Source organism: Triticum aestivum, chromosome 2B, assembly GCF_018294505.1.
Source record: "Triticum aestivum cultivar Chinese Spring chromosome 2B, IWGSC CS RefSeq v2.1, whole genome shotgun sequence".
NCBI classification, from domain to species: Eukaryota; Viridiplantae; Streptophyta; class Magnoliopsida; order Poales; family Poaceae; genus Triticum; species Triticum aestivum.
The window spans coordinates 190,428,601-190,447,530 of record NC_057798.1 but is presented as its reverse complement, the minus strand read 5'-3'; the positions used below and the strand labels follow the sequence as shown (position 1 = coordinate 190,447,530).

Here is an 18,930-nt window from a genome sequence, read left to right as displayed (position 1 = left end):
GCCGATGCTCCATGGCCCGAGGGCTCTTTTCAGGAGGAGCTCGATTTGTGGCAACAGGAGTGGTTCTATATTACCGCTCCCAGGGGCAGCAGGCAGAGGCCGCCGCCTGTCTTTCGCTCTGGCCCTCCACAACGGCTGACGTCATGGGTCAACAAAGGGCTTGACTGGGGGCCATCCAAGGACGTACCCCTATTGCAGGGCCGGATTCGAGACCTCCAAGAGAGGGAGATCAATCTGGTCGTAGTGATGCAGGTTATGCTGATTCGGCGTCTTCTGCCCTGCAAACGTCGCCTCCTTCGCCTGTGGGAATTCAATCCGGAGGGGCCACGAGCTCTCCAACACTTCATGGGTACGACACCCGTGGAGATGTACAAATTGTTCTTCGGATCACAAGAGGTGTGTCCGGAATTGACCCTGGACGCCGGCCTAAGCTGCAATCGCCCGGATACTCAAGTAAGTAGCCTTGTGTCCGGACATACCGTTTGTTTGCATATCTTGGATTTGCCTTTTAACCAATCGTCCTTTGACCAGGAGTGGATAGCGCAAGCAAAACTGATACGGTGTCCGGCCCCCCTCCCGGAGACCGCGCCGGATCCCGTGTTGGTCAAGATGCTGGAGGTTGCGCCTTCAGAGGAGGGCGAAGGGGAAAACAGAGAAACTACCGCCTCTACCAAGGAGGCTTTAGAGAAAGGGGGGGTCGAGAATCCCTCCCTCCAGGGGGAGAAGAGGACCGCTTCCGAAGATCCGGAGGCTAAGGCCTCAAAGCGGGGGAAGAAATCTTCACCAGAGGGTCCTGCGCCAGGGGAAGCCCCGGCCGCACTATCTCCCCTAAGGAATCAGCCCTCCAGCGAGCCGTAAGTAGAAAAAGGGGAGTTTTGTAATAAGGGACATCCCTATTTTTGCTTCTGAGGATAACCGAAGTTTTTACCTTGTAGTTCAGATCTCCGTCCTTCTCAGCTGAGCTCGTCTTCGGGGGACCTTCATCCGGAGATGATGGAGAGCGAGACGCCTCCATCTGCTGCACTGTCAGGCGGGGCGGACGACCCTGAGGTGTTGTCGCGGAGGGTATCCCCGAGTCCGGCAGGGCCGGAGAGTTTGGCACCAACTGGTGTACGGCCGGGGGAGCTGAAGGATCTGCTCGAGAGGGCGTCTATCTCAGAAGATCACCGTACATTAATGAGTACGGTGATTGAAAGAATTTCATCCGCTGAGGGCGGGCTGCATGATGCCGTCAGAAGTTTACTAGCGGGGTTTGAGGTACGTAAAAATGACATACCCTTTGACAGTTTTACACATAGAGTGAGCCATGTATAGATAGTAGCCCCTGAGACTCGGTATGTTGTCAAAAGCGACAGCGTGCCGAGGATCATAATCTCAGTTATTAATTCTCGCCTTTCCTATGCAGGTGGCGGATCGTCCGGTGGCTAGCCAGACTGATAGAGTTGCCGAGCTAAAGCGGCAACTCGACCTTGCAGATGCAGACATCGTGCTGGTCAATAAACGACTTGACAAGTCACAAGGTAGGTTGTTTCTCCATGGTCACCTAGTAAGGGAGCTGATGCCCACTCCTTACAACATGTATGCTTAATGCAGATGGTGCCGCTGCTGTGGAGGACCTTCGGGCAGAGCTTGCTCGAGCCAAGGAGCAGGCCAGAAGGAGTGATGCGGCTGCCTCGAAGGCAGCCGAAGAGCTAAAAGCCGAAAAGGCTGCTCACTGCCGAAGCAGGGAGGAGATGGCCGGAATGGCTGTGAAGCTGAAGGAAGTTACTGACCGCTATGAGGTTCTTGAAAAAAAACACCGAGCGGAGCAAGAAGACCTGAAGAAGGCCACCGCCGAAGCCAAGGATGCCCGTTCTGCAATGAGGGCTATAAAGGAGGAGTTGCGTCAGGCCGGAGACATTGCGGCTGGAAAGCCCTTTCTGCTGCGCAGGAAGTTCACGGATCAGAAGTATGCTCAGCTTGGCCAGCTGTGGGGTGTGGAGGATCCTTATCTGGATTTGGCGGCGAGTGCGGCGGATGCGGTTGTGCACTTCCGAAGCCAAAAGGATCACGAGATGGAAGAGCTTTTTTGGTCTCAATTCCATAGTCCGGAGCGTTCACTTCCGTTGACCGATCGGTTGGCTGAGTGGGCTGAGCTGAATAGATTGTCCGTATTTGCCATGACGGATGGAGTGGCTCATCTGTGGCCAGATAGGCCCAAGCCGAAGAGTTATTTTGGCTTATTACAGCAATTCCTTGGGGCGGTGCCGCATATCAAGGCGATGAAGTGGTCGGTATGCATAGAGGGTGCGCGGATGGCTCTTGCCCGTGTGAAGACATACTGGACGGAGATGGATGCCACCGATGTTGCAACCCGGGGTTCGTACGAGAGCCGGTTAAACGCCGAGCACTATTTTGGGGAAGTCCTTCAGGGCGCTCGTGTAATAGAGTCGCAGTGCTCGAAAAATGTTATGTGCAAATGATATTTATGGTTTGTGAAACCACATTTATAATGTAACGGCTTTTTATACTTGTGCGTTCAAGTATTGAAATATTTCTTGTGCGGCCGTTAATGTATATGTGCATATAACCTGAAAGATGGCAGTCTTCGGCTTCAGCCCCCACACACAGGGTGCGGGGGTGTTTGCAAAAAGGTCGCATTTTCACACTTAATCCAACGTCTTGGTCCTGTGAAGGAGGTGGTAGCGCAGCAAACTAGGCAACCGGACTATAATGCTTTATAACTTTCACTTAGCCATAGGAGTTCGAAAGGTGGGGCTACGATATAGCCCCTAGGGGCACCGCGCTCTCCGAATTCGGGGCGCGTATGTGCCTGACCGGGAAACGGGCCTTCGTCAAAGCGAAGGAATTCTAGACATTCTGGTAGTCGATCGAGTGGTTGACCAGTCTCTCGTTATATCATGACAGTCAGTTCTCGGCTTTCTCTACTGAGGTGCTCGCCTGGCCGAACCAGGGCACAATCGCAGTAGTTCTCCTGGTGCCGCGTTAGCCGATGATACGGAACGTAAGGCAGCAAAACACAGGAGCCGGGCAAACCCAACATTTGACCAAAGACATGATTCGGAGCTGATGCATATAAGGCCTAACTCGAGACGCCGAACACTCCCTGAGGTATTCGGTCTTTATGATAACGGGCAGAACAATGCCCTAAGCCCCTAGTGTCCAGGTACGGGCGAGAACTTCTGGCGCGGCCGATGCCAAAACGCCAGCCTCCTCCTTGGTTATGGTAAGAAACCGGGGGATGTGTATCAACAAGAGACAGTAAGAAAGGTTTACGCAGGGTCTTAATCTGAAAAGAATCCTTGCAACGGGTCCCTGCTGCACGTCTGCGCCTGTGTCTCCGTTGTGCTGTATCCTGGACGGGTGTAGCACGCTGTTAGTCTGTAAAAGAGAAGAACTTAGTTTGGAAAGGTATCGTGCAAAAAATGTATTTAAAACAGAGTATGAATAAATGAATAAAGTTGAGCTTTTATTGGCTCTTATTGTTCATGCGCACAGCCCCTTGTGAAGGGGTATGCGGCTAGGAAACCCCTAGTTTATTTATGCCGGACTCGCCTAGCCGTGTCCGGGGTCTTGAGCGACCTTTTAAGGAGATGATGCCACGTGGACCGGGCATTTTAAGTGTAAGAGATGCGTAATGCGGTATTGTGTTAAAGCGAGCGAAAGCTTCGCGTCCCAAAAGTGCCTGATGGCTACTTTTAAATGGGGCAATATGGAAGATTAGCTTTTCGCGACGGAAGTTGTCGGATGAACCGAACACAACTTCTAGTAGTAAGGAGCCCTTGCAATTGGCGTAAGGGCCTGGCGTCACTCCTTTGAAGGAAGTGCTGCTATGGCGAATTTTGGTAGGGTCTATCCCCAACGTGCGGATTGTGTCCGGATATAGCAGGTTTAAATCGCTGCCGCCATCCATTAGGACTTGTGTAGTTGTAGTCCGTCGATTATAGGATCCAATATCAAAGCAGTCCATCCTGCGTAGTCCAGGTGGTCGAAAGTAATTGGTTTCGACATCCAATCTTGGGATTCCGCTGGGGTGGACCGTGCGACGCGTACTTTAGCAGGTGCCGCACTATTGTTCCATATTATCTCGTGAAGTGAGTTTACTGTTTTGACTTCTTGTGGGAAAGTCTTTTGTTTTCCGGCGCTCTGCTTGTGGGGTTCGTCATCGTCCTCGCTTGGCGTGTCGAGCCCCTTGTGTTCGGCGTTGATTCGGCTGGACTGCTTGAAGACCCAACAATCTCGGTGGGTGTGGTTTGCAGGCTTCCCGGGGGTACCGTGGATTTGACATATCCGATCCAAAATTTTTTTTAGGTTGGATAGCTCGTCACTGTTGTCCTTAAGAGGCAGTGTTTTGTTGTTCGACCGAGAGCTTTTGAATCCGGCGTTGACCGTTGTGTTCTTTGGGCCATTTTCTTTATTTCGGTGCTGATCTTTTATGCCTCATGATTTCCCATTTCCATCTCTGTCCTCGGATGTACTTGGGTTGCTGGTGCTGCATCTTGCCAGCCAGGTATCTTCTCCCGCGCAAAAGTGGGTCATGAGGCTCGTTAGCGCGGCCATTGTTCTTGGCTTTTCCTGGCCGAGGTGTCTGGCGAGCCATTCGTCTCGGACGTTATGTTTAAAAGCTGCTAAGGCTTCAGCGTCCGGACAGTCGACTATTTGGTTCTTTTTGGTGAGGAACCAGTTCCAGAATTTGCATGCTGACTCTCCGGGCTGTTGAGTTATGTGACTTAAATCGTCTGCATTCGGAGGGCGGACATAGGTCCCCTGAAAATTTGCTCTAAACGCATCCTCGAGCTCTTCCCAACTTACAATGGTATTTTCTGGGAGGCTTTTGAGCCAATGCCGAGCTGGCCCTTTGAGCTTGAGGGGTAGATATTTTATGGCGTGGAGATCGTCTCCTCTAGCCATATGTATGTGTAGGATGTAATCCTCAATCCAGACTCCGGGGTCTGTTGTTCCGTCGTATGCCTCCATGTTTACGGGCTTAAAACCCGCTGGAAATTCATGATCTAGTACCTCATCGGTGAAACATAGTGGGTGTGCGGCGCCCTTGTATTTAGGTGTGCCGTTATCTTCGAACACTCGGCGTGTTGTGTTGCTTCCTAGAGCCCTCTTTTTTGGCCCATAAATGGACCTGACCAGGCCATCCTTTTTGCGAGGATCTTTAAGTGTATCATGTGCCGGCTTGTGTGCGGCGCCACTTGCTGCTCTTAGCCTGTCATCTGGTTGTCTATCCAGCCAAGCGGCCTCTTTGCTTTTTGATTGTGGTGGCTCTACGGCCTCCTCGTCGAATTCGGGCAACAGCTTGCGCTTCGGGTAGCTCTTTGTTTGGTAACTATTGCCGTATTTGTCTGCGGTCTTGAGTACTTTGCTCCATCTCATTCTGAGTACGTCTTCCGCTGTTTTGAGCTTCCATTTCTGCTTCTTCAAACTTCTTGCAGTGGCGACGAGCCTTTTGTGAAGGTTCTTATGCTCCGGTGATGTGTCTGGCGTGAGATCGTCTGGACTGTTGTTTTCGTCGGGGATGGATTGCTTGTCCAATTCATCCTGTTCGGATGGTTGCTTGGTTGCATGTTCGTCGTCCACTGGTTCTCCCTGCTCTAGGGCTGGGTCATTATGGGTGCAGTTGTTATCGAGGCGGGACTTCTGGCGGCGCTTGCGTCGCCGTTTTGGTTGTTTTTCGGGGGAATTATCCTTCGCCGCGTCCCGTTGTTCCTCGTTATCGCTTCCTTTTGGTGTATCCACCATGTATATGTCATGAGTTGGGGTGGCTTTCCAGTGCCCAGTAGGCGCTGGTTCTTGGTCGTCTCCGGCATCGTCGTCCATACCGTCGATGTCTTCGGAGTCGAAGTCTAGCATGTCGGTTAAATCGTCGACAGTTGCTATAAAGTGGGTGGTGGGTGGGCTTTGAATTTCTTTGTCGTCCGCATCCCAACCGTCCTGACCGTAGTTCGGCCAGGGCTCTCCTGATAACGAGAGATACTTTAGCGAATTCAGGATGTCGCCAAAAGGTGAGTGTTGAAAGATGTTCGCGGCGGTGAACTCCATGATCAGCGCCCGATTGGATTCGATTGGAGGGGGCGCGGGAGGTTCGGAGTCCGGTGAGGAGTCCCGGCACCTCGGAGTCACGAGCTTCGCAAGGGGCAAGGTCAGTATTCGGCTCCATCGCCGTAGAGGTTGCAGCCCCCGAGGCGGTGTCTAGCCACCCATCCTTGATCTGCGCGGTCGCCTCCGAATTATGGGTCGGAGCGGACTCATGTGCGGCCTCCAGGGCACTGTCCAGCAGCAGAGCTAAATCATGCCCATCGTGACAGTGCGGCGCGCTCGGCTGTGGCTCGAATCCGTCAAAGATCAAGTCTCCGTGGATGCCGGCCGTGAAGTTCAGGCTTCCAAATCTGACCTGATGGCCAGGGGCGTAGCTTTCGATCTGCTCCAGATGGCCAAGCCAATTGGCCCGCAGTGCAAAGCCACCGAATACGAAGATCTGTCCGGGGAGAAAAGTCTCACCCTGGGCTGCGTCGTTGTTGATGATCGAAGGAGCCATCAAGCCTATCGGTGACGACACAGAGGAACCCTCAATGAAAGCACCAATGTCGGTGTCAAAACCGGCGGATCTCGGGTAGGGGGTCCCAAACTGTGCGTCTAGGCGGATGGTAACAGGAGACAAGGGACACGATGTTTTTACCCAGGTTCGGGCCCTCTCGATGGAGGTAAAACCCTACTCCTGCTTGATTGATATTGATGATATGGGTAGTACAAGAGTGGATCTACCATGAGATCAAGGAGGCTAAACCCTAAAAGCTAGCCTATGGTATGATTGTTGTTCGTCCTACGGACTAAAACCCTCCGGTTTATATAGACACCGGAGAGGGCTAGGGTTACACAGAGTCGGTTACAATGGTAGGAGATCTACATATCCGTATTGCCAAGCTTGCCTTCCATGCCAAGGAAAGTCTCATCCGGACACGGGACGAAGTCTTCAATCTTGTATCTTCATAGTCTTGGAGTCCGGCCGATGATGATAGTTCGGCTATCCGGACACCCCCTAGTCCAGGACTCCCTCAGTACCGAAAAAGGCCTCCAGATGGGATCGCGGGACAACAAAGACTACAGCAGGGAAAAGTGTTTCAGGTGGCTCTCTACTAGTTTCCCAATATTTGAGAATTTATAGAAGTGGAATTAGATCAGTCGAAGCCACAAGGGACCCACAAGGCATCAGGGCGCGCCCTGTTGCCTTGTCGTCTCCTCGTTTGCCTTATGGTCTCCTCCCGAAGCTTCTAGGGTCTCTCTTGTCCAGAAAAAAAATGTAAAAAAGTTTTGTAGTGTTTGGACTCCGTTTGGTACTGATTTCCTGGAAAACCAAAAACAAGCAAAAAACAACAACTAGCACTTGGCACTGGGTCAATAGGTTAGTCCCAAAAAATGATTATCGGTTGTAGCTTGCTTAATTATCTACTAGTTGGGCATATCTTTTACTTTATGTATTTACTTTTATGCAAGAGTCAATAATATTCCTTCTCATTTCAACCTTAATTATTCTCTAGTTGGCAAGTATCATGTCGTGGGAAAAGATTGAGGCACATATGGCCATTCAAATATATTTGATCATGAATTATTATTGTTGACACTTATCTCTATGATAAATGAGTTGGGAGGCAAAAATTAAGCCCATATCTTTCTCTGTGATCGATGGATGCTATTTGTTCTAAAAATATGCTTTGAATATTAGCAATCATAGAAGACTATTGAGTATGTGGAGCTCTTACTTAGACTTTGTTGAATAAGATGCATTGAGATTGTTTGGTGACTAAGAACATAGGTTGTCAAGTTTCAAGAGAATGCATTGTTTGAACCATAACATGTGAATTGATTGCTACTTTATCACGATGGGTTTTATGAGAAAGAGTTGTTACGATGCTAGGAAAAGTGATTAAAATTATCATTGATCAAACTTATGAACTATGCTAGCATTCACACTTCATAAATTATTTCTTTTATCATTTACGTACTTGAGGATGAGCAGGAATTAAGCTTGGGATGATGATACGTCTCCAATGTATCTATAATTTATGAAGTATTCATACCATGTTTACAACAATTTTATATGGTTTTTGTGCACTTTTATATAACTTTTATATGATTTTCATGGACTAACATATTGACCTAGTGCCTAGTGCCCGCTGCTGTTTTTTGCCTTTTCAGAAAATCCATATCAAATGAAGTCCAAATGCAGCGAAACTTTTTGATGATTTTTTTGGAACAAATGATACCCCGAAGCTTCGTGGGAGGACTAGAAGAGCTACAAGGCCCCCACAAGCCACCAGGGCGCGCCCAAGGGGTGGCCATGGCCTGTGGGCCCATCTTAGCTCCTTTTCGCGTGATTCCAACTCTGAAATTCTTATAAATAGGTAAACCCCCAGAAATCCCGCCGATCATGGCCTGGTAGCTTGTGGGCCCATCTTAGCTCCTTTTCGCATGATTCCAACTCTGAAAATTCTTATAAATAAGGAAACCCCCCGAAATCCCGATGGCCATGGCCTGGTAGCTTGTGGCCCATCTTAGCCTCTGTACCAAAGAGATACCATCTGGAGCCCTGTTCCGGCACCCTGGCGGAGGGGGAAATCATCACCGGAGGCCATCTTCATCATCCCAGCGGTCTCCATGATGAGGAGGGAGTAGTTCACCCTCGGGGCTAAGGGTATGTACCAGTAGCTATGTGTTTGATCTCTCTCTCTCTCTCTCTCTCTCTCTCTCTCTCTCTCGTGTTTTTGATTTGGCACGATCTTGACGTACTACGATCTTTGTTAATATAGTTGTATCATATGGTGTTTCTCCCTCTCTATCTTGTACTCCCCCCGTTCCATAATATAAGGTGTATTGATTTCCGTGCAAGTCAACCATATGAATGTTTGACCAAGATTCTAGAATAAAATAACAACATCTGTGACATCTAATAGATAAAATATGAAACTACGTTTCATGATGGATCAAATGGTATAAATTTTATATTGTGGATATTGATATATATTTCTAAAAACTCGATCAAACATGCACTCGTTTGACTTTTGAAAAAACAAATACACCTTATATAAAGGAACGGAGGGAGTATTACGAACTGAGTTTTTACCTATGAGGTTTCACTATTATCTAATTGAATAATTTTTGGATTTGAGAACATGATGTATGTCTTGCATGTGGATACCCTTGGTGAAAATGGGGTGTTCTATTGATTCACTTGATGTATGTTTTGGCACCCAACTCGCGGATTCCCAAGGTGACATTGGGGTAATCTATGCATAGGGGTTGATGCATGTTTTCGTCCTAGTTTCTCCGGTAGAAATCTTGGGGCACTCTTTGAAGTTATTTGTGTTGGATTGAATATTATGAATCTGAAGTTGTTTGATGCATATCGAATAATCAACTCACGAATACTTGTGGTGACATTGGAGTATCTAGGTGACATTAGGGTTGTTTGTGTGTATCATATGGTGTTATTTTAGTACGAACTCTAGGGTTGTTTGTGACACTTATAGGAATAGCTCAATAGATTGATCGGAAAGGATAACCTTGAGGTGGTTTCGTATCCTACCAACAATTTCATCTTATGTTCTCCGCTTGATAAGAACTTTGGAGTGATTATTTGTCGCGTGTTGAGGGATTGTTATATGATTCAATTATGTCAGCACTCTTGAGAGATTGCACTAGTGAAAGTATGAACGATAGGTCTTGTTATCAAGCATCGCAATACCGTTTGTACTCTGTTTTATCACTTTCTAACTTGATGTTTTCTTATTTTCATATTACAAAAACCTATATGTACTATCCATGCTACACTTGTATCACCATCACTTCGCCGAACTAGTGCACCTATATAATTTACCATTGCATTAGGTGTGCCGGGGACACAAGAGATTTCTTGTATTTGATTGCAGGGTTGTTTGAGAGAGACCATCTTCATCCCATGCCTCGCACGGATTGATAGACCTTAGGTCATCCACTTGAGGAAAATTTGCTACTGTCCTACAAAACTGGGCGCTTGGAGGCACAACACGAATCTACAAGAATAAAGTTGCATAGTAGACATCATTCTTCACCTCCGTCGTGGATGATGTCGAGAATCTCCATGTTTGCGTCATCGTATGCCTTCTCCTTTGGCATAGCAGCAAACAGCGTGCGGGCACCCATGTGCTCTGTGCCCACCATCCACGCCCGAACGAGCTATGGTGAAGAACACTCCAAGAAGAGCAGGGACGCCACGTTGACGTCGATGATGTAAGGCACTTGCCCGGCGGCAGTTGCCATGGACTACCTACCAAGATATTTGGCGGCGTAGTAGTACAGAGCCTTGTAATGCTCCGGCCATGGCGGTGTTTGGACGCAAGCGACACCATCGGGCCTCTGCGACCCTGGCCACAACCTCCACCACGCCTGTGACTAGCACACCCTGTTACAGACGCCATCAACACGCCCTCCGCCGGCCTTCCGCTTCATGAGTGTTGCCTCCTTTGCGGTCTTCACTTTGACGTGGCGAGTTTTTCGCATGATGAGTTGATCTTCCGGGTGAGGGTGATGCGAGGATCCTCCTGCACCTCCACCACCTCCGTCACGGCTGGTTCCTCGTCCGGTTCCATGAGTCGGTGGCGGCGAAGAAGAAGAAAGTGGGAGAAAAGGGCGGGAATTGGGTGGAGAGCAACGGGATGGAAGAAGAGAGTGGGGGTTTTGGCGTGAAAATTGTGCGGGATGCAACAAAGGGGCGGGCTTCGCCTTCCTTTTTGGTGGGCCATGGGTGTAAGAGTCCGACGTGTCTCGTGTCTGGACTCCCGCAAATCCCCCCTCCCCCACTTTTGGTTCCAATTTGCGGAAAAAATAGGAACCGCTTGGCGGACCGATGCAGGCATGCGTTGGATGGCTTCCAGGATTCGAACCGCGCGGTCTGGGCGTATGCGGGCGGTTTGAGGGTCCGTGTTGGAGATGCCCTTAGTACCTCATCTAAGCACCTGTGCATTGGAAGATGCCTAAGCTACACCCTACATCTCTCCCTTCATTAACTATTATGCCGCATCAACAAAATACCAATGAAACAGTGCTAAGCAACCTGCATTGGGAAATCCCTTAGAGCATAGTCTATAGTGTAGCCAATAATCTGCTATATGGAGTTGACATGTCACTTATATTTAACCTAATAGCTCATTCATATAGTATTTAGTCATACTAGTATGTTATACTATTAATATATGGCCTGCATCTTTCTCTCACAAAGCGAGTTGGAGCTCATGCTATAGTCGGCTATAAGTTTATAGCCCGCTTCTCTTTTCTCTCCTCTCCTCTCTCCTCCAACTAGACATAAATCTGATGTGACATCTCTTATAGCCCGTTTACGTCTCTCGATTGTGCTTGCTCTTACCTACACTTGCTTAATGTATATATATTTCTTTGAAGAAGAGAATAAGATTTGACTTATGCATATTGTGCACACAGTCATATGTTAGCATTGAGTATACATTGTAGACCAAACATCAATGCCCAACTGACTAGTAGCTTATAAAAAAATAAAACAAAAGATCCAATGCCACCCTGCCTTGCAGCAATATCTCCAAAAGCATACCACAAACCTCATGACCATGTGCAATAATCCACATACTGGCATGTAAATGAAAAATGAGAAGTACGCTACTCCTAGAGAGCCTTCAAAAGGAACCACCACAGGTGTTGATGGGTCCAACCATTTGTCGAACTTTGGGATTTTCTCAGCCAACTTTCGAGTCAACACCTTCAACAAGGCCATAATGTATGTAAGCACGTCGACAATGCCTGATCCAAAGACGAGATCATGCTTTTTACTTGGAGACTGCATAATTTTTGTTGAAACCATTAGTACGAGCAACTTCTCTACTAGCTGACGCCTTCTCATTGGCCGGATCATGGCGCTTAGAGATCCCCAAGGCCCACCTACGCCATTGGAGAAAACACTAGAATCATGTTGATGATCTCGCCTCCCTGAATCTAGCCATGGCTAACATCCCCACCAGTTCGTTCCCGTCATGTGAGAGGGACGACAAGTGGACAAAGGAACCTCGGTTGCAGTCACCTCGTCCATGCCAATATGCTTACCTCACCGACCGAGAGCCCAACTATTGTCATCACCAACCCGGACCTCTGCCACACCCACCGGCTTCCCCACACCACGACGTCCAGGAGCACCGCCACCAGATCAATCCACGCCAGGGCCGCCCTCGGGAACCCCACGGTATGATCCGTGCCGATCAGGCCGCCACGTCTCGTAGATAGCCCCGATCGGCCCCTCCAATCAAGCGAGGTTCACCCGCTGGCGTCCTACGGTGGTGGCGAGGGGAGCAAGGGAGGAGGATGAGGAGGGTCGAGGTCTTGCTGGTGCGACCCCTCTAAGGACGACCGTGTGAAGTGTTTTATTTTCTCCCCAAGTCGGTATTGTGGCTTGCTTAATTGTCTACTCCTAGTTATATTCGTGAGGCGGATTAGCTTGTAAAGATGATCTTAAAGCAAGCAAGTCTGGATCGATCAGTGTGGTAGATATGCACAAATCCTCCATTTTGACCGAAGATATTCTATAATTTGAGTTTATAACTTTATCACAAGAAACATTAGTTGCGCGCTTGGGTTTCTTCAATCCTAAACTTGGGGTACATTGTACTCTAGAATGAAAAATATTATTGTAAGCTTGTACACCTTGCTGACCGAGACTCTTTTCATAGCCAATCATGTGCACTCCAGAGTTGTCCAACCTCACTCTTGCCTAACTTGGTATTTGGGGCCTACTCTTAGTTGTGACCTATGCAGCTGCACCACGTCACTAATCTACTCCCTCCGAGGGAGTATATATATACATGAACCTGTAGGAACACTAAATTCCAAAAAAATAGTATAAAAACAAAAAAAGATTTATTTTTATGAACATCAACAGAAGTTTTGACATCCAGCAAAATTTCGCCACAAAGGGACATCCGCATAGGTGTGCGCTCGAAAAACCGGAATTGAATGCTCCAAAATGAGACTTTTTGAGTCTTGTATATTTTTTGGTATAGGCCTCCACGGATTCTTTTCAAGGTAATTTGTTTCAGAATGTCAGAAAATTTGTTAATGTTTCATCTACAAAAAATTCCTGATTTTTTTGATTTTATTTACTTTTTTTAGAATTTACTGTTCATACAGATATGTTTGTGCCCGGGAGCAGATAGTCCTGGTATATACACTCTTATACACCTTGATGAACTAAATCCTCCGTCAAAAAGACCTGACATCTGCAACTAGACCAAAATTGAGTGCTCCGAAATGCATCTTCTTGAATCCCGGATTACGATTATTTTTTGTATAGACCTCAACGGATGTTTTCTCAAGGTGAAAATTTTCGGAATCTTAGAACATTCGTCAATGTTCATCTACAAAGAAGATCAGTTTTTTTTTATATTGTGTTTGCTATTTTTCTGAAATTTACTGTTTATGTGGGTGTATTTAACTATTTATGCTCGGAGCAGATAATCCATGTATATGCAGAGTTACACTCCTTGATGGACTCAATCCTCCGCTAAAAAGACCTGAAAACCCCATGGCCGGGAGCTTGCGATCCCGGTAGAGCAGGGATCCAAAGCGAAACAAACAGCAGAGAATTTTCTTTTCCACAATCGAGTAATTGTCAACTTTTGAGTGGGTTAACGTATACATGACTTATGATGATGGCGATCTGATTGAAACAACAAAAACCACATGACAACCATTTGTGCATTTGGCGATGACAATGATGTGGTTTCTTGGGCACTTTTCTCGACAAAAAGACTTGGATCCAGCACGCAATCGATCGGGTCGAGTCGATCGCAGCTGTTGGACGACACGTACACGGCGTTACTTTTTCTATATGTAAAAAAGAAGAGAGCAAGTTGCTAATGCGACGAGGCTTGTTTGCATCTCATTGTAGCGTATGGCTCCTGGTTAGCGTAGGGATTACTTTTTGTTAATCCCCAACTTGCAAGCCATAATTGACCCGTACGTGGTATAGTACTGCTGAGTGCTGACCTCTGCCAGTCTCAGTTTTTCTTCGGAACTATGCATCCTCCATCGCAAAAAAGAAATGAAAAATAAATGAAACTATGCATCCTGACAGAAACGCCATTGGTCAGGTGCTTGGTGTGACTCCGTGCGTGTTCGGCTGCTGATGTTGTCTATCTTCCGTTAAACATTGCAGAAAATAGATGATGGCGAGGGCGCTAGGCGATGGTTGTTGGCACAGTTCGGTCGAAGCCTTTGCTCGAGTTGAGTGCTCCTCTTCGACCGCCGCCTGCAACGACATGGCTCTCTGCCACGGCGGTGTAGATCAAGGTTTATTTTTTTCCGTTACATGAAAATTTGGACTTCGCTGAAATATCTTAATATTTAGAATTGCATGCCATGAAAATTGACCTAATTTAAATTTAATTTGAAGTTAGTTTGAAATGACACCGACCAAAATTTCGAATCCTAGGCTAGATCACCCCTCTCGTCTCGTGAATCTAATTTTCCGGCAAGGTTTAATCCAGTGTATTTTTTATTGCTCCTGCTTTTTTATTTTTTGCTAGAAACTTTTGATCTATTTTTTTTTAATTATAGCAGTACAACAAACACCAGAAATAATAAAAATTACATCCAGAAACATATGGACCACCTAGTAACGACTACAAGCAGTGAAGCGAGCCAAAGGCACGCCGCCGTCAATGCCCCTCCCTCACCGGAGCCGGGCAACCGACACAACTCCCCGTGGTGTCGTTAGTCGTACTACGTGCAATTACCACCGACCATATATATAGCAACGTCATCCCATTACGTCCATGCTCTACCCCGCGTACGGCGTACAGTGATGATTTCATGATGATAGCCTGTCTGAGGGAACTAATTCTGCACTTATCTCTAATGACAAAGGAGGTATTCCGGGAACAATCTCCCCTCAAATGTCCCCTTAACCAGAAGGTGCTAACGGGAATATGCAGGTGCATGTGGCAAAAGCGCAGGCAGGCACATGCATGCGCAAGGGAATTTCTCGTGGGCCTGCCTGTCCAAGGCAAAGAAATATAAAATGGAAGGAAGGAAGCGAGAGCAACTCGCAAGCACCAGCAGACAGACGACGTGTAAAAGCGCAGAAAGGTCCACGAGGCCATACCGGGCGCCACTCAATTTGGCCAACTTGCTCGCCGCCGGAAATCAATCAGGCCACCCTCTCCTCTCATTTCACATCGCCTCATGCATTTTCTCTCACCCAAATATCCATGTACTTGTTGTACCGCCACTTGACAAGTAGTTTATGTTATCCACCGACCAGACCAGACCAGGCCACCACCTCCACGACGCCAGCCAAATCGGCGCCGGGGTCGGCCGGCGTCGTGTGTCCCCGGCCGGCCCACGCCGTGCATGCATGCATGCACGCCATGCCACGCCGTGCATGCATGAACCTCTCCCCCCGGCGAATATTGTAGACGCGACTTGTGGCTCCATCGATCTCGTGCTAGCTACTCCAGTAGAAAACGGAACACGGGTACTCATCATCATTATTGTAGTCTTCTGCATGCGGCCCATTCGTACATGATGCATGATGGACGGCTCAGAGCCTTACGAGTGTGTACGTAGGTTTGTTCCTTCCTCCTTTTTTTTTTCTTACTACTACTTTGCCGTGAGGATGCATGAACCAAATGGTCGATGGAGTGGCCACACGTCGACGGCACGGTGTAGCACGGTCTAGAAAAATTCGGACAAAGACCAAAGGAAAAGGGGCGCGTGGGGAAGGAGCGTAGCGTGCCGCCTGCCGGTCAGGAGAATCCAGGAAATATCGGCATGGCGTGACCGGGAGGGATGGGATCGGAGGAACGAACGTAGCCATCCACGGGGTTAACTGGGAACATGTGTCGCCCGAGGGGGACGGAGAGAATCATGGCTCGGATGGGTCATGGGTGGACGCCGCACGGAGAAAGTGGATGTAACTTGCACGACAACAACTCCTTTTGGACACATGGGTGGATGGGGAAGCATGCACGCAGGCCGCGAGAGTGAGGTTTCAGCGCCTCGCTTATCCGGTAAAAGCGTGCTCGGTTTGAGTCAATGGATTCTGCCTAGCGAATGTGGAAACGTCGCTCCCTGCGTGTGCGAGCGGACCCTGGCCGCCGCTGCCGATGGATTCTTTGCCGGTCGAAGCTCGTTAGGTGGTGACATTTTCAAGGTTGATTAAATTTATACTAAAAAATATAGTACTTAATATCTACAACACCAAACAAGTTTTAGTAAGTGTCTTATATATATAGTGAAATTTGATTTAGAACAAAGCTAAACCCTTTTTTAAAAATAAAACAAAGCTAAACCTTCAAACAACATGGAATAAAATGATAGAATACCGAAATAAACAATGTATAAAGCCAATATGCTTTGGGAAAAGGTACGAGAGCAAATACAATAAGGTGATGTAGGCAGACTTTAAGGCATTAAATATTGTATTTTTGCTGAGTTGGAGGAAATATAATAAAAGAGGGAAGAATAGCTGGCTATAGATAAACAGTCAGGTGCAACACATGCTCCTAAACACTATGTGAGAGAATGAGGCAGACCATATTTATATCTAACTGTTGTACTTGCCGGCTATAAGGTTGGTTATAGATGACATGAGAACATCATATAGCCAGTAGCAAGCTGATATTAACCATGCTCTGATAACGCTAGCTACAAAGATGACTTTAGGTATTACCTAGGTAAGCATTAATCAACTGAAAAGGAGCTCAAAAGCACAAATGCAATTGCCGGAGTCACAAGATTACAGACTAGAAAAGAATATACCATAAAACAGACCCAAATGTTTGTCAGCCCATAGAAATCACCATCAAACAAAGCTACCCGTCTTTCATTTACCAACCAACATGGCACACGAGTAACACGCACAGAAACTGGAGCATGTGGACAAAATCATCGCATGAGACTACATGTAAGCCTAAATTAAACTCGAATATAACTACAACTAACGCAAAATATATAGGTAAAGTAGTACGCTCGATCAGTTATCAGCAACTCAACTTACTATCTGGGATCGGAAGGAAATTCTGTTGCAGTTCAAAGGTTTCTGTGCCAGGAACATCTCTGAACATCGGTTTGCAGTACATAGGGAGTAATAAACTGCAACGTGTGACTGACAATGACCTCGGCTTTACCAAGATGAAAGAAAATGGACTTGACAACGAAAGCAGAGGCCTCCAAAGGCTACTTGACAAACTGATTGCAAAGACTACCAGGGATTAATTTCACCAACATCAGAGAAGGCAGTAATCAAGGCATCCACGGAGAAATTCAGTACCGACTATAGTTAGCTTCGAGGGAGAAACCTATATAGTCTTTCTCTAATCCTGATTAAGCAATCTGATCCATATTGTACAAATGTGGGAGGTAAAATACAACATGACATGAAACATCATCCACTACATCTACCCAGAATCCCAGAACGACAAACTGGTCGCAAGTTCGCATCATAGGGAACCAGCAAGGAAAGAATCTGACGTGCTGACCTTCTGAGGAATGATGTTAGGCTTTTGTAAGTAGCCTTAGTTTCCTGTCATGCTTTATCATTGAACTTACAGTCTCTACGACCAACACGGTCTGTAAAAAAGAAAAGGCAAACATTAATTATATAATACATATGTCAAAAGGGCAAGTAAGAAAAACTGTACATACTACAATCCCTCAGCATTCTAAGTTAAGAAACACAACTATTCTAGCTGAGATGTTACCTGAAAGAACAATCAGTCAGCATTCTAAGGAACATTCAATATTGTGCTCACACAAAGGGATAGTTACCTGAAGGCAGGTATAAGCTAAACCAGTCGCAAAGTAGAAATTTGCGTTACCAGTACCCTGTGAACACTGTGATGTTAGTAACAGTACACAACATGTGTGTGTAGAAAGAGAGAGAGAGAGAGAGAGAGAGAGAGAGAGAGAGAGAGAGAGAGAGAGACCCTCCAGATCCATAGGTTATGCATGACAGGGCTAAGGAGAGAGACTCCAATATATCCAAAAAACAAGAAGAACGTGAATTGCATCTCTGCAGGATGAAATTAAAGAGCATTAACTTCTTACGATATTACACACTAATTCAAAAATATTCAATATCGGCAGTTTAGGTACCCGCTAATTCATTGGCGAATAGGCCTAGAAGTCCTAGATATAGAGCTGAATCTCCAGCCTTTAAGATAAGCATGAATTTAGGAATAAAAACAAGAGAGCAAAACATGAAACTAAACTAAACATCAACCTTATGCAGCCACTATACTCACCGAGGGATAAGATTTCAGCATTGCGACAATTGCTGTGTAAACAAAGGCAAGGAAGAACGGTCGATGCTTCAAACGGATAGCCAATGGCAAGACCATAAAAATGATGTTCATATTAAAGACTATAAGAAAGAAGCTTCTGAAGAAGTCGAAGACTTCGGCAAAGAAATACCTGCATTAATTCTCAAACGAATTAGATTAGTCAAACTATACTTGGGTTCCAATTACACTTTCTTGAGACTTACCATAACACACCAATATTTGGTGATAAATCCTTCACTGTAAGGATAAAGCCATATGTCCTGCAAAACCAATGCACACAAGTCAATAATAGGCATTTGGTAACAGATAAAAGCCAGTCAATTGCAACGCACACAAGTCGATACTAGGCATTTGGTAACAGATAAAGGCAGTCAATTGCAACAAAAGACAATTTTGACTAAATGAGGCCCAACAACAAAGTTGAAATGTGGGGAAATGGAGAGGATAGGCGATAATGCTGATAAGAGTATGCAAATATCCAAAATCAAATTGAATTCATAAATAAGACTTGTATTCATTTCTCCTTTAAAATTCACCATGAACGGGGAAAGTTAACTGAAAATGTGCTTCAATCCATTAAATG

General features: G+C 46.6%; 1 protein-coding gene across 6 annotated transcripts in view; it reads right to left on the bottom strand.

Moving 5' to 3' along the window:
* Positions 1–17,254: 17,254 nt before the first annotated feature.
* LOC123044279 (phosphatidylinositol glycan anchor biosynthesis class U protein) overlaps positions 17,255–18,930 on the bottom strand; it is a 6,508-nt gene continuing 4,832 nt past the window's right edge. For 4 of the 6 annotated variants that reach the window (XM_044466979.1, XM_044466980.1, XM_044466981.1 and 1 more), the window contains 6 exons: positions 18,551–18,607; positions 18,309–18,477; positions 18,160–18,217; positions 17,991–18,076; positions 17,833–17,889; positions 17,255–17,634 (listed from right to left, as the gene is read on the bottom strand). In XM_044466979.1, coding sequence (XP_044322914.1) covers positions 17,560–17,634; positions 17,833–17,889; positions 17,991–18,076; positions 18,160–18,217; positions 18,309–18,477; positions 18,551–18,607 — 502 coding nt within the window. In that variant the 3' untranslated portion in view covers positions 17,255–17,559. Of the gene's footprint in view, positions 17,635–17,765; positions 17,890–17,990; positions 18,077–18,159; positions 18,218–18,308; positions 18,478–18,550; positions 18,608–18,930 lie in introns of all 6 variants that reach the window. The other 2 variants (XR_006419909.1, XM_044466983.1) reach the window with 2 other exon arrangements.